The 15854-nt window shown below is 42.5% G+C and overlaps 1 protein-coding gene across 1 annotated transcript; it reads right to left on the reverse strand.

Annotated features, from left to right (window-relative positions):
* Positions 1-6411: 6411 nt before the first annotated feature.
* On the reverse strand, positions 6412-13684 carry SMIM20 (small integral membrane protein 20). Its single transcript, XM_073609131.1, has 3 exons — positions 13511-13684; positions 10082-10138; positions 6412-6557 (listed from the first exon to the last, which is right to left on the reverse strand). The coding sequence occupies exons 1-3, from the start codon at positions 13614-13616 to the stop codon at positions 6520-6522; spliced, it is 201 nt and encodes a 66-aa protein (XP_073465232.1). The 5' UTR covers positions 13617-13684; the 3' UTR covers positions 6412-6519.
* Positions 13685-15854: the final 2170 nt, after the last annotated feature.

The following is a 15854-nucleotide window of genomic DNA, read 5'->3' on the forward strand; positions in this document are numbered from 1 at the left end:
GACCAGACCTAATATACAAATGTCAATGGACAAGGGTACCGAGATGGTAGTAAAAGAACAAAGGCATTGAGAAATTTCAGTCCAAAAAAGTCTTATACTATAAATGCTAATAATTATACACAAAATGTAATCTTTTGTAAGTAAGGTAGACTCTGTGAAGAACTTTGAATTGTATTACCCTATCCCTGGCCGAAACCAGGTTCTGCAGGGGATATTCCCAAACATCTTCCCAGCTCCGGGACCTCCACGTGCCAACAGGACAGAAACATATCAAGACCATTGTGTATAGCGGGCTGAAGGGCCTTGTACCAAACCTGGTTCTTAAAGCAGAACTTCACCCAACAGGAGAACTTCCACTCTTTCTCTTCCTCCCCCTGCCACATTTGGAACTTTTTTGGGGGTGGGGGAGGGTAATGGACACCTAGTTTTGACAGGTACCCATACTTGCCTCCGCTCGGATCTCCTAGGCCAGGGATATGCAATTAGCGGACCTCCAGCTGTTGCAAAACTACAAGTCCCATCATGCCTTTGCCTCTGGCTGTCATGCTTGTGGCTGTCAGAGTCTTGCTATGCCTCATGGGATTTGTAGTTCTGCAACAGCTGGAGGTCCGCTAATTGCATATCCCTGTCCTAGGTGATCCGAACAGCAGTTCTCCTTCCACCCATCCCTGCATACAGATTTCTGGGCCACTCACAGAGTGCAGCTTGCGCATGTGCAGTGGACAGCCAGATGTAAAGCCGCAAGGAGTCACAGTGGGCTGCCCACAGTTAACATGCCGGCACCGGGGACCTGAAGATCGGTGAAGAACTGGTTATAGGGAGGGCAGCGCTGGATCCCTGGACAGCTGAGTGTGTGTTTATTAAAAGTCAGCAGCTACAGTTTTTGTAGCTGCTGACTTTTAATTTTTTAACCACTTTTCTCACGTCTCCAATGTATTGTGGATGAACGGCCACTGTAGGCAAAGTGGTGTACCTGTACATCGCTGCCTACTTCTGGGTTTAGGGCGGGTGTATGCTGTGACTGTACACAGCAGGAGCCTATCAGCAAGTCCCGGCCAATGATTTATGGCTGGGACCTGCTGAGGGATCGGCTGTGTGCAATCACAGCCCAGAGCCCTGTGTTGGTAAACAATAGAGATGCTCTGTACAGAGGGAGAAATCTGTCAATTGCTCATCACTGCAAAGCAAGGATGAGAAACTGAGAGATCTATTAATAAAAGCAGTAAACTTTACACATTTTATTAGAGCGGAGACTGCAAGCCAGGCCTTCTCGTCCAACATCAGTGCCTGACCTCACAAATGCGCTTCTGGAAGAATGGACAAACATTCCCATAGACACACTCCTAAACCTTGTGGACAACCTTCCCAGAAGAGTTGAAGCTGTTATAGCTGCAAAGGGTGGGCCAAATCAATATTGAACCCTACAGACGAAGACTGGGATGTCATTAAAGGTCATGTGTGTGGGAAGGCAAGTGTCCCAATACTTTTGACAATATAGTGTATCTCACGCAATGCAATCAATATACACTTATTGTTTTTTTTTTTTTTTTTGTTTTTTACCAAAGACATGTAGCAGAATACATTTTGGCCTAAATATATAAAGAAATTAGATTTTTAAAATGTTTTATTGGATGTGTTTTATAAAAAAAAGGAAAAAATATTGTTTTTATTTTCAAAATGTTTGCTATTTTTTCGTTTATAGCGCAAAACATAAAAAACCCAGTGATGTTCACATTTTTCAGTACAACACTTTTATATCTCAGAAAACACAGCAGCGTGGCCAAAATACCAGAAACATCAAAGAGAAAACATGCTTAATATTGAAGTTACAAACCCATAGATAAGTCTTATCTAATTAGTTCAATGTAGCAATTTTCAAAGCAACATGAGATAACCAACTGTGCAAATAACTAGTAAAACTAAACTTTTCCAAGTATGCATTTCAGTTAGCAAGCTAAAATAAAAAAAAAAAAAAAGAATTGCAATTGCACAACATTTGGTCCTAATCCTAATCTATGAAAGTACCATGTTGGAAGTTACTCCATATTGTCAAAAGTATTGGGACACCTAACTTTACACGCACATGAATTCTAATGACATCCCAGTCTTAGTCCGTAGGGTTTAATAATGAGTTGGCCCACCCTTTGCAGCTATAACGCTTCAACTCCTCTGGGAAGGCTGTCCACAAGGTTTAGGAGTGTGTCTATGGGAATGTTTGACCATTCTTCCAGAAGTGCATTTATGAGGTGAAGAAGGCCTGACACGCAGTCTTCACTCTAATTCATCCCAAAGGTGTTCTATCGGGTTGAGGTCAGGACTCTGTGCAGGTCAGTCAAGTTCCTCCACCCCAAACTCACTCACCCATGTCTTTATGGACCTTGCTTTGTGCACCGGTGTCCAGTCATTTTTGAATAGGAAGGGGCCATCCCCAAACTGTTCCTATAAAGTTGGGAGCATGAAATTGTCCAAAATGTCTTTGGTATGCTGATGCCTTGAACGTTCCCTTCACTGGAACTAAGGGGTCAAGTCCATCCCCTGAAAAACAACCCCACACCATAATCCCCCTCCACCAAATGATTTGGACCAGTGCACAAGTTAAAGCCCATAAAGACATGGATGAGCGAGTTTGGGGTGGAGGAACTTGAATGGCCTACACAGGGTCCTGACCTCAACCTTATAGGAAGGACTCTAGATGAAGGGGAAGGTTGCAGCGCCTACACACCTTTTTTCCTCAACCTGATAGAACACCTTTGTTATGAATTTTTGTAGCTGCTTTACAGTACACTTTACACACATTATTAGAGCAGAGACTGCAAGTCAGGCCTCCTCGTCCAACATCAGTGCCTGACCTCACAAATGCGCTTCCGGAAGAATGGTCAAACATTCACATAGACACACTCCTAAACCTTGTAGACAGCCTTCCCAGAAGAGTTTAAACTGTTTTAGCTACAAAGGGTAGGCCAACTCAATTATGAATCCTATGGACTAAAGCTGGCCCTACATTATACAATTTTCTTGGTCAATTTCCTTTAGATTTACCTTCAACTATGTAGTATAAGGTCCTGCCTGATTGCATACGAATTGAAAGTTTTTAGGTTTGACCTCATATTATACGGTTTTGGTAAATGTAAAAAAAAAAGAAAGATTGTATAGTGTACGGTCAGCCTTAGACTGGGATTCCATTAAAGTGTTCTAATACTTTTGACAATATAGTGTATATACCAATGAATGGATAAATTGAAGGCAGGTAACTAAAACCTGGGGTAGGCAACCTTTTGAGTCTAGTATAATGAAAAATGTTTGTAAGAAATTGAGTGCCAAGCAGGGCTGCCATTAGAAATCATGGGGTGCTGTACTAGCTACAATCTACAGCAGGTGTCAATATTAAGTTAACCGCTTCAGTCCCGGAAGAATTTACCCCCTTCCTGACCAGAGCACTTTTTGCGATCCGGCACTGCGTCGCTTTAATTGACTATTGCACGGTCGTGCGATGTGGCTCCCAAACAAAATTGATGTCCTTTTTCTCCCACAAATAGAGCTTTCTTTTGGTGGTATTTGATCACCTCTGCGGTTTATAGTTTTTGCGCTATAAACAAAAAAAGAGTGACAATTTTGAAAAAAAAACGTATTATTTTTTACTTTTTGCTATAATAAATATCCCCCAAAAATATATAAAAAAACTATTTTTTTCCTCAGTTTAGGCCGATACGTATTCTTCTACATATTTTTGGTAAAAAAATCCTCAATAAGCGATTATTGATCGATTTGCGCAAAAGTTATAGCATTTACAAAATAGGGGATAGTTTTATGGCATTTTTATTGATTTTTAATTTTTTTTTAAAGGCGGCGATTAGCGATTTTTTTCGTGAATGCGACATTATGGCGAACACATCGGACATTTTTGGGACCATTGTCATTTATACAGCAATCAGTGCTATACAAATGCACTAATTCCTGTGTAAATGACACTGGCAGTGAAGGGGTTAACCACTAGGTTGCAGTGTAGGTGTTAAGTGTGTCCTAGGGCCATGTTTCTAACTGTGGGGGGCGTGGCTGTGTGTGACACGTCACTGATCTCTGCTCCGATGACAGGGAGTAGAGATCAGTGACACTGTCACTAGGCAGGACAGGGAGATGCTTGTTTACATTAGCATCTCCACGTTGTTCCTCCCCATGAGGCGATCGTGGGTATCCCCGCAGCAAATCGAGTCCGCGGGACCCGCGACCCGACTCACAGAGCTTGCCGGCGGCGGCACGCGCGTGCCCGCCTCTTAAAGGCGAACGTACAGGTACGTGATTCTGCCTGTACGAGCCCTTCTGCCGCAGTATATCTGCGTGAGGCGGTCGGCAAGAGGTTAATGACACCCCAAACAGTGCAGATGCCTGCACTGGATCGCATGGTACAAATGTTTCCAAAAGTAGTGTATGCACTACTTTTGGTGTAGTGCGACTTCAGGCCATTCAAAATGAATGGGCCAAAATTGAACTGCATGTAAATCGCAGAAACTCACAGTGTGTTCCTGTGCAATTCCCGGTGTGAACCGGTCCTAATATCCACCAGTGTCTCCCCAAAACCTTCTGAACACCTACCATACCACCTAACTTTAGAAAGCAGAAGATATCACATAGACTAGGACCTGGGCATAGCTAAAGTACACTGAATATTGGGGATGGCTTGTTAAAGGCTAATATCTCGGTGACTGCGCCTAAGAAATCCCATATCCTTACTCCCTTATAGCTGTATATGTGCAATGTGAAATCTAAGGCAATGCTGCCTCTAACTGCTAGTCTTAGGAGATGTGGTTATCTCAATACTGTCCTGCTCATTGTTTTCCTTGCTGGAGGCTCTGACATGAGGAAGCAAAGCCCTGCCTCTACCAAGATGGCCACCTCCACACAGAGACACAATGCAGAACAAGACCTGGCAAGGAAAGATCAGCTGCAGGGAGATAGCAGGCAATACTGTTGACTTGTCTTTTGCCTTCTGCCCACCTTTTTTTGAGCACGGATTTCATAGTTTACTTCCTTGTTGTTAATTCCTGGCGGTATGATTATGTTAGATTTTTGTGTCTCAAAGTGGTACATTGTTTTGCATGGAAATTTGGCGTTTTAAATTGTAGGCCTGTAATTAACTCACTTAAATCTGTCCAAACAAGAGTCTAGTAGACATCCCGGGCATGATAAAGTTTAAAACGCAAAATCATAAATTATAATATAATAAATTACTATAAATAATTATAAAAAATAATAATATAATAATAACAATAATAAAATGCATTTCCCCATGAATCACTATCGCTCAATTCTGCAAGTGATTCTAATTTACCAAAAACGATTTTGATGTAAAGGGATACTTTTTGGTTGCCATGGATATTCTCAAGTTTCCAGGCAGAAAGAACAGTATTTATAATATAAAACTGCATGCAGGGCACTGGACAAAGCATTAGGAACAAAAGGGATGTGGAATAATTTGATACAGTAATGTAATCTGTAAGATTACAGTGTACTGTATTTGTTCTGTTTTTTTCACTTATTTGAAATTCACGATGGCTCTGTCCCCATGTGTGTCGCGTTGCTCACAGGGAACAGGGCCCGGAACACAGAGCATCGGGCGGAGGACATAGCGGGGAGACTTGGCAGGATCCTGGGGACAAGGTAAGTAACCTCTACCAGAATACTGCGATGCGATCCTGAGAGTGTCTAGGGGTTACCGCTAATGGTACTGAAATGTAACCCCAAGCCACACTTTCGGTATTACTGCTAGGGAGGTTAACATGAAAAAAGATATCTGATGCAATTTTGTGCGAGAAGGAAAAGTAATACTCACCACCAAGCTTAAAACATGGAATTATTTCAGAAGCTTTGCCTGTGCCTATATGAGGTCAGGAGCTCCCTAGAGGTAAGCTAGCATTGGTGACAGCAGAACTGTTGTTCTTTACTAATGTTTATGGCCAGCTTTAGTTCTACATTCACACCTGATCACGGCTGGAATCGCAGTGATTCCCCCCACGATTTCAAATCGCTGCAAAACGCGATGCATTTGCGATGTCATTACTTCTTAATGGCGCCATGATTGTCGTGTGGTAAATCACATTACAATCGCAATGCGCACTGCTGTCGCCCCAAAAGAAGCTCATGTTCCTTTTTGAGAGACAAGCGTAGCGCTTTGCAATTGCAGATTTACCACGGCGCAATTGGGGTGCTATTAAGAAGTAATGGAGTTTTGCAGTGTTTTAAAATCAAGTGTGAATGCAGCCTTAGCATCATTGTCCAGGCAACAGACAAACAAGTATATTGTGTATAAATGTCCTTTATTTATAGCATTGTATCCTGGATCTACTGCCTCTTACTTCTTATTTTACACTCTTTATACATATTTTTAAACATATTTACATTATTAATTCCATCGGAGAAATTAAATCTGTATTTATTATATGTACAAAATCCATAGTGAGCATGTTTCTATCACAACTGAAGACCAAGCCTAGAAGACCATTACATCATTGGGCAGCCGCTATTTCACTTCCTGGAGAAAGGATCCGACCAGATCTTCAACCCTAAAAAAATAAAAGGGAAATGGACAATCAGTTTTCTTCTATCAGCAATTATACAAGCACTAAGTCAATGTAGTGGGGGCATATAATATGAAATTATCTTAAAGTATATCTATACCCAAGAACAAACATTTTCACCAGCTCACAAAAATTCTGGCAGAATCAACAGGTATTCTTTACAGTTCACACCTATCAAACAGATTTAAAGCGGATCTAAACCCATCGATTTATCAGTTTCAAAAAACAGTTACATTCTGGGCATGTGCCGTGAATGTAATAGTCACATTGGTTGTGATCCAAACCCAACGGTCAAACCATCAAATATCTGGTGTCAGAACTGATCACATGTGCAGCATCATGGCAGTTGAAGATTAACCACTTGCCTACTGGGCACTTTCACCCCCTTCCTGCCCAGGTCAATTTTCAGCTTTCAGCGCTGTCACACTTTGAATGACAATTGCGCGGTCATGCTACACTGTAACCATGTGAAATTTTGTATCATTTTCTTCACACAAATAGAGCTTTCTTTTGGTGGTATTTAATCACTGCTTGGTTTTTTATTTAAAAAAATAAAAATAAAAAAAGTCTGAAAATTTTGAAAAAAAAGTTTTCTTAGTTTCTGTCAGTAAATTTTGTAAACAGGCAATTTTTCGCTTTCACTGATGTGTGCTGATGAGGCTGCACTGATAGGCACTGATGAGGTGGCATTTATGGGCACTGATTAGGTGACACTAATATGCCGCACTTATGGGCACTGATATGTGGCACTGGTGGGCACTGATAGGCATCTTTACAGAGATCTGGGTCGTGCCGTGTCCTAGCGGGAGTGGCCGTTCAGGTGTGAATGTGGAAAAAAGAGAAGAAAATGGATGTACGGGAGTGAAAAACGTAACGTGAAAATGAATATAAAAGACTGTAAGAAAGTGGTAAAAATAAAGAATGTGAATGAATAATGATGATGAATGGTGCAAATTGTACAAAAAAAAAATGGGGAAATGAAGATGGAAGTGAGAATAAGTATGAAAATGCAAATAAGAATAGATATGAAAAATAAAGATAAGAATAAGGCCTCATGCACACTGGGCGTTTTTTGACGTTTTTACAGCAGCAGTTTTTGGCTGTAGACGTTTTTTTCTACAGTCATTAAACTCTCCATCATGTTATCCTATGTGTACACGCACACAGCAGTTTTGGGCAGTGGTGTTTTTGAGCAGTAAAAAAAAAAAAAAAAAAAAAAAAAAACGATAACACGGAAAAACGCTAATAAACGGTAAAAAAAAACCTCATCGCAAAGCTATTGGCTTTTTTATAACGTTATTTCAACATCCAGTGTGCATGAGGCCTCATAGTAAAAGTCAAAAGAGGAATGGAAACGTGGTAAAAATTAAGATGAAAGTGAATATAAAAATAAATATAGAAATAATCTTTTATATTTATGATATAAAAATATCTGCTCTATGGGTGGTTGGGAGTAATCAGACTCCGCTGTCCGTTTTCACATGGCTTCCTCTGATCCAGGAAGCCCAAAAAGAAGAAGATGCAGTCATCCTCTATTTTTTTTAGCGGGCCTTATTGGACCCAAAGGTAGGTGGGTATACACAGACACACGTCCATAGGAATGCATGGACCATTCAATCAGATCCGCCTGAAAAACTAACAGGTGGACCTGATTGGATTGCCTGTGTTAAAGGTCCCTTAGGCCTCTTCCACATGGACGTAATAATTTAATAATGTTGTTTTTGGACCTTTATGCAGCTGTATGCATCATCCCATAGACAACAATGCATCTGTGTACGGATCAGTTAAAAAAAAAAAAAAAAAAAAAGTTACATGGCTACAAACGCAGCATTTTTTTACCTGTGTGGAGGAGGCCTTAGGGGTTTATATGTGTTAGGGCCTCTGTTGAGTGGCTTTGGGGTTTTGCTCAAAAACACTCAAAACAAAACATCGGTTTAAGATGCTTCTGAGAACACTCAGAATTCATTGGAAGGTGCAGTGACCTCCTCCTGACTTGCTTCAAGTGGTTTTGCACAGAGCAGCCTGGATCTTCCGTTTCACAGGTCCCTCATCATTGCTCATGACCCGTCCCTCCTGCCGAGTGTGTCCCCACAGCAAGCAACTTTCTATGGGGGCACCCGAGCAGGCTCGCTACTGAGCCGCTGCTCTGTGTGTCTATTGAGACACGGAGCCACTTCTAGGCCCTGCCTCCTCTCTCTCCTCATTGGCCCTGCCCCCTCTCTTGGCCAATCTTCCTTCAGCGATATTGCATGAGAGCGTCGGCTGTCCGGGGACTCTCCCTCCTCATTGGCTGAGACAGCAGCGGGTGCCACTGGCTCCCACTGCTGTCTCAGCCAATGAGGGGGCAGAGTCCCCGGACAGCCGAGGCTCTTGTGCACATCACTGGAGGAAAATCGGGCTCAGTTAAGTATTAAGGGGGGCTGCTGCACACAGAAGATTTTTTTTTATCTTAATGTATGGAATGCATTAAGGTAAAAATCCTTCTGCCTTTACAATCACTTTAAGTTAGTTGGTTTACAAAGAAGTTACCATGAGAGTTACCCCTTGTTCAGTATTATTTATTGAGAGTAGTACTCTGTCTATGAGCACCTCACATATAGGCAGGTTACCAAAGATTGCAGGACATCATCTCATAACACTATATACATTTAAACTACAACATTGCCATTAAGAGATTTAAAGGGCAAGTTTATTTTTAGCACACATACTTTATTTTTGTACCTAAAAACTGTCTAAATGATATTGATTTACTAAAGCTGGAGAGTGCAAAATCTGGTGCAGCTGTGCATAGAAACCAATCCGCTTCCAGGTTTGTGAAAGCTTAATTGAACAAGCTGAAGTTAGAAACTGATTGGCTACCATGTACAGCTGCACCAGATTTTGCACTCTCCAGTTTTAGTAAATCAACACCAAAGTGTTACTTCAACTTTACCTGAAAATAGGAAAAGGTGAACACTGTACAACCTTCCCACCTCCCTGGCCTCCGCTGTGCTTACCTCCAAGAATGCTGAGCTGTCAGTGCCCACGTAGTCAGTCCAGAAGTCCAGGCATTTGAAATGCCGGTTCTTCTCCCTCTTCTCTGTGCAGCCGCACACTGGGACAATGTCTCACTGCTTGTGATTAGCGCTGTGCAGTGCCGACTTCCTGGCGGGCTCTGCACGTGCTGTTTGCGAACACGCCTGAGCTCATCCTTACCCTTCAGAGGTCTTTGTGAAGCAGTACTTCCAGAATGCCACTAGAGGGTGCTAATGGAGAAGCTGTTCATTCTACCCAATGTAGAGCCTGTGCCCAGAAATTAATAGTTGGATGGAATAACAGGAAAAAAACAAAACTTTTATACCAAAAGATTTGTGGCAATTTTTCCAAAACAAAAGCAATAATGAGGGGACTAAGGAGGCTGCTTTTACTGAACCTTCTTTATGAAATACTAGTTGCCTGGCTGTTATCCTGACTGAATAATTTCACTACATTTTGAATAGCAGACCTGGAAAATTCAATTATAGACATACCTGTTGGCTGTACGTCCTCTTGTACCACTCCTTGTCTATTTATTGATTGTTCTTTTTCTACAAAATAAACAGAAGATATCAGCGCATACATATCAGTCTTCATTTTATTGTCAACTTGTTACCTGTATCAGATGATCAAACAACAATATGGGTCAAGAGAAACAAAAAACATCCCGAAGTGCTACAAAGGACTGGGTCATGTATGGTTGGATGTAGCTGTGATGTAAACAATCCGTGGTTGATAATGATCAAACTCAGTACAGCTGGCACAACACAAAAATAATGTGAAACAAACAAAAAGAACTATAAACAGCGATCTATGAGTAAGATCCAAAGTGTAGTAGTCATAAAAACAGGCACTTGTAACCATGGAATGATGATCCAACAATGTTTATTCCACAAGTGCCTGTTTGTATGACTACTACACTTTGGATCTTACTCATAGAGCGCTGCTTATAATAATATGGGTCAAGTATAAACTGTTGTTCCTGTCCTTACTTGGGGGTTAAAATGGAGGTAAAGCATATGGTCTTGTTCACACAGCGTGCAGAAGCTTACACCCATGTGTGGCCGGGTTTTCACGCACGGGGATGCACTGGTGTCCCCTGTATCCATGTGCAGGCAGTGTAAAATGTCACTTCCGGGTCCTGGTGTCACTTTCCCCATGCGGTGCGATCCACGTTCCTTTAGTTTCACTGGAGGACAGGTGAGACCTCAGGGGTCTTTTAGACCCCTGAGGCCTCATTAAAGAGAACTTGTTATCCAAAAAATGCTTCACATAAGGGACTTTTTGTCCCCTGATTAAAAAAAAAAGTTTAGTACGAAACAAAATGTAAAAAAAAAAAAAAAAAATGACACCCAAGCATTTAAAATCCCATTCCCAACAATTTTTTCATCCCCCGACCCTCACCTACATGCTTGTGCATGCTTGCACTCCGTATGTAGCGCACCCCTAAACCCTGCACTCCGTATGTAGAGCACCGCTAACCCCTGAACTCCGTATGTAGCGCCTCCCTGAACTCTGTGCATAACACACTCCTGCAATATATTTCCCCTTTAAGATCCTCCCGCTGCAATTTGGCCACATCCACTGTTAAATGCGGTTCGGGAGGGGGGGTTGAGTTCCTGCACCTATTCTCTAAAAAGAAAAAAGCTTTGGATATATTGATATAATCTTTGCCCCCATTCACACTGAATGTGACTTTGAAATTTTGCTACTTCACTTGATGTGGCACGATTTCGAAGCTGCAGGTCAGTGTGACTTTAGATAGAGATGCACCAAAATATCGGCGGCTGAAAATTGTGTTTTCGGCATTTTGCCGATAAAGAGAAAGGAGCCAAAAATTGGCGCCGAAAACGCACACAATTTTGCCATGATTTTATTGTTATTTTCCACGATTTTACTGTACTTATGGTGTGTTTTTCATAGGTCATGCGACTCAAAAACCACATCATAACGTAACACAAGTGCGATATTGATGCATTTTCAATGCATTTCAACAGGGAGGTGCGTTTTTATTAACTGGCCAAAAATGCAGCAGGCAAGATTCTTTTCCAGCCAATTCGTATCCAATCAGACAAGCACAGTTGTTGGCAGATCTAAAGGAGATTGTACAGTGTGATTATGGATGCTTCTCCCTGCAGTGTCCTATGAATACTTACATTTCAGTGCATTGCAGTGCATAGCTATGCTCACACAGACATACCATCCATTCATGGGAAATGGAAGGACTACAAGTCCCATCTTCCCCCACGCACTCAGATCACCCCAGCAATGACACCATTGCACTTCCTCCATCCCTCTGTACAGACCTGGGACAAGGGGTAAGTAATGCACTGCACTGACCGTGGCTGCAATGCTCTGTGACAAATGGAGGTTTTTATTTTATTAATGGGCACATTTAGTAATTAATTTAACCGCTTAAGGTCCGCTCTATAGCAGTTTTACTGCTATAGGGCGGCAGCTCTGTGCTGGAACACGTATATATACCCGTCACCCGGCTCTTCCGGGTAGGGGGCGTGCATGCGCGCCGCCTCATTCCCGCTGTGTGAGAAACCAGCGCCGGGTACCGCGGGCTCGATTCCTGCCGGCACCCACCGATTATCCAGCAGAGAGGCAGACCGGTGGTCTGTCTATGTAAACAAGGCAGATCTTCGTTCTGACAGGAGGGAAGCCATGGATCATGTGCCTCTGCAAAGCAGGGACTAGGATCCATGTCTTCCCCTAGTAAAGGCACCTCCCCAGCTTAGAAAACCACATGTTAGGCACACAGTTAACCCTTTGATCGCCCCTGATTTTAACCCCTTCCCAGCCAGTGTCATTAGTATAGTGACAGTCAGGGCTTTTTTTTCTCAGAGAATAGGTGCAGGAACTCCCCCTTTCAGAATCACCCCTTGTCTCCGCCCCCTATACACCTTCGAGCACTGTCCCTTGGTTCCAACCCCTACCCACCTCCCAGTACCGCCCCTTTTAAGGGATGGACCGCTTCCAACAATATACACACACCCCCACCAGCAAGAATAGATCCCCAGTAGCATCAAAAACTCTCCCTGCAGCCAGCATCAATGGACCCTCCAGCAGGAAGGCAACAATAGACCCCTCCCTCAACAGTGGATCCCTCCAGCAACAATAAATCCCCCAGTAGTCAGTATCAATAAACCCTGTAGCACACCCCAGGCCATTACATACAGTCAGTTCTGAAGGTGCCGGAACTGGGTTCCCCCACGTTGCTGCTGAAAAAAGCCCCATTAACAGTGCATATTTTGAGCACTGATCACTGTATTAGTGTCATTGGTCCCCAAAAACGTCAGTTAGTGTCCGAATGCCCACTGCAATATCGCAGTCCCGCTATAAGTCGCTGATCGCCACCATTACTAGTAAAATAAATAAAAATATCCCATAGTTTGTAGACGCGATAACTTTTGCACAAACCAATCAATATACGCTTATTGGGATTTTTTTTTTTACCAAAAATATGGAGCAGATAACATATTGTCCTAAACTGATGAAGAAATTCAATATTTTTACATTATTTTTATTGGGTATGTTTTATAGCACAAAGTAAAAAGTATTGTTTTTTTTTTTTTTTCCCAAGATTGACGCTTTTGTTGTTTATAGCGCAAAAAACGAAATCCGCAGAGGTGATCAAATACCACCAAAAGAAAGCTCTATTTGTGGGGATTTTTTTTTTTTTAATTTAGGTAGACAGCGTACAGCGACCACGCAATTGTCAATTAAAGTAATGCAAAAATTGGCCTGGTCATTAAAGGGGGGGGGGGGTAAACCCTCCAGAGGTCAAGTGGTTACATTACCTTGAAAGTTTGCATCGATGAGCAGTCTCTTTATATATTTGTACAGGAAGCAGTGTGTGACTCCCAGCTATGGGGACACAATGAGGGTGTGCAGAGCTCACACATACAATCACTTACTGTATTCATCTACGTGTGTCATGGGGTGATAGAAGATGGGGTACAGGGCGGCGGCTACAGCTGCAATAAACCCCCCAAATATCAGAACTCCCCTATTCCCGGCCATGGCCGCAACACCCGGCAAGGACACGCTGCTCCGGAGCCGGAAACTACAAGCGCAGCGCCCTCTGATTGGAGGGATTGTGACAGTGTCATAAAACTAGGCTTCTTATTGGTTGCTGTCTCTGTGCTGATACAAGGTTGCAGAAGAGGAGTACAGCGATCATCCCGGTGTGATCACATCGTATAATGAATACAGAGGAAGCAGGAGGATCCCATGAATAGTCATTTCATTAGTGCAAGTTGTCATCTAATAATAAACCTTTGTTGGCCCACAGCACCCCCTGCTGCTGATTCACAGAACTGTTTATTGAGATCTAGTTCTATATTTATAAAGTTATAGTTATAAATATAAAATATAGCACCTGGCTATACTAACAATCGGCTTTCAGAATTGCCCGGACCCCGTACCCCTAGGCAAGGCTAAAATCGGGCACCCCCTCCCCCATCTAAATTTGTCCCACTCCAGACGCTTTAAAATTGCGCACACCCGTGCAACGGCGACAAACGACATCAATTTTACTATCGCAACGCAACACTTTAAAAGCCTTTACAGGTTACTACATTTATAGGGGAGGTCTAGTGCTAGAATTACTGCCCATGATCTGACGTTTGCGGCGATACCTCACATGTGTGGGGCGATCGCTGTTAGCGTGCATGCGGGACCAACATACATTTTCGCCTTTGCGTGGGAGGACGGGGGCACTTTATATATATGGCGGCAGGTCTGCTCAATTGCGCAATCTGCTGTACCCATGTGGCGGTCCATGCATGTGACCATAGGCCTGCGCAGGGGGTGTGACGGGTGTGCCTGGCCACACCCTAATCATCCCATGGGGCACAGATTCCCCCTGCTCATATTTCACCAAAGCCCCATCAATGGGGTTCTTAATAAAATTGTAAAAATAATACAAAAATAAAATTGCAATAAAATAATTCAAAAATAAATAAAAAACTACAGACACTGTCCACTGCTCTACTGACACCAATCTCTGCCCTACTAACACATCCACTGCTCTACTGACACCGTCCATGTTTTAATACATTTGACATTTATATATATATATATATATATATATATATATATATATATATACACACACATACACACACGTGTGTTTGAGCTTTGGGGTGCACACCCTAATGCAATAGGCTGCGCACACCTATGCATGTGACACTGTGGGCACGCCCGCGGGTCCCGCGGACTCGATGTCCGCCGGCGACCTGCGATCGCGGTACTGCCTATGTAAAATAGGCGGATCCCCATTCTGACGGGGGACATCCTGGAGATCTGCTGTCCCCAGCGATCAGGAACAGCGATCTCTGTGGTGTTCCAGTGAGCCCAGCCCCCACACAGTTAGAACACACCCAGGAAACACAGTTAACCCCTTGATTGCCCCCTAGTGTTAACCCCTTCCCTGCCAGTTATACATTGAGCGGTGCAATTTTTTAGCACTGATCAATGTAATAATGTTACTGATCCCCAAAAAGTGTCACTTTGGGTCAGATTTGTCTGTCTCAATGTCGGAGTCCCGCTAAAAATCGCAGATCGCCGCCATTACCAGTAAAAGCATAATTTAAAAAAATAAAAGTCCATAAATCTTTCCCATAGGTTGTAGACGCAATAACTTTTGCGCAAACCAGCTTATTTCAATTTTTTTTTTTATTTACCAAAAATATGTAGCAGAATACATATTGGCCTAAACTGATGAATAAATTAGTTTTTATATATATTTTTTTGGATATATATTATAGCAGAAAGTCAATAATATTGTTTTTTTTTTTTTTTTTCAAAATTGTCGGTCTTTTTTGTTTTTAGCGCAAAAAACAAAACAGAGGTGATCAAATACCACCAAAAGAAAGCTCTATTTGTGGGAAAAAAAAGGACATCAATTTTGTTTGGGTACAACTTCGCACGACTGCGCAATTGTCAGTTAAACCGACGCAGTGCCATATCGCAAAAAATGGCCCGGTCATTAAGGGGGTAAATACCCTAAAGTGGTTAAACCCAATTCTATGTACACTCACTGGCCACTTTTTTAGGTACACCTGTTCAATGGCTTGGTAACACAAATTGCTAATCAGCCAATCACATGGCAGCAACTCAATGCATTTAGGCATCTAGACGTGTCGAAGACAACTTGCTGAAGTTCAAACCAATCATCAGAATGGGAAAGAAAGGGGATTTAAGTGACTTTGAAAGTGGCATGATTGTTGGTGCCAGAAGAGCTGGTCTGAATACAGG

The sequence above is a fragment of the Aquarana catesbeiana genome, linkage group LG01, assembly GCF_042186555.1.
Source record: "Aquarana catesbeiana isolate 2022-GZ linkage group LG01, ASM4218655v1, whole genome shotgun sequence".
Lineage (NCBI taxonomy): Eukaryota > Metazoa > Chordata > Amphibia > Anura > Ranidae > Aquarana > Aquarana catesbeiana.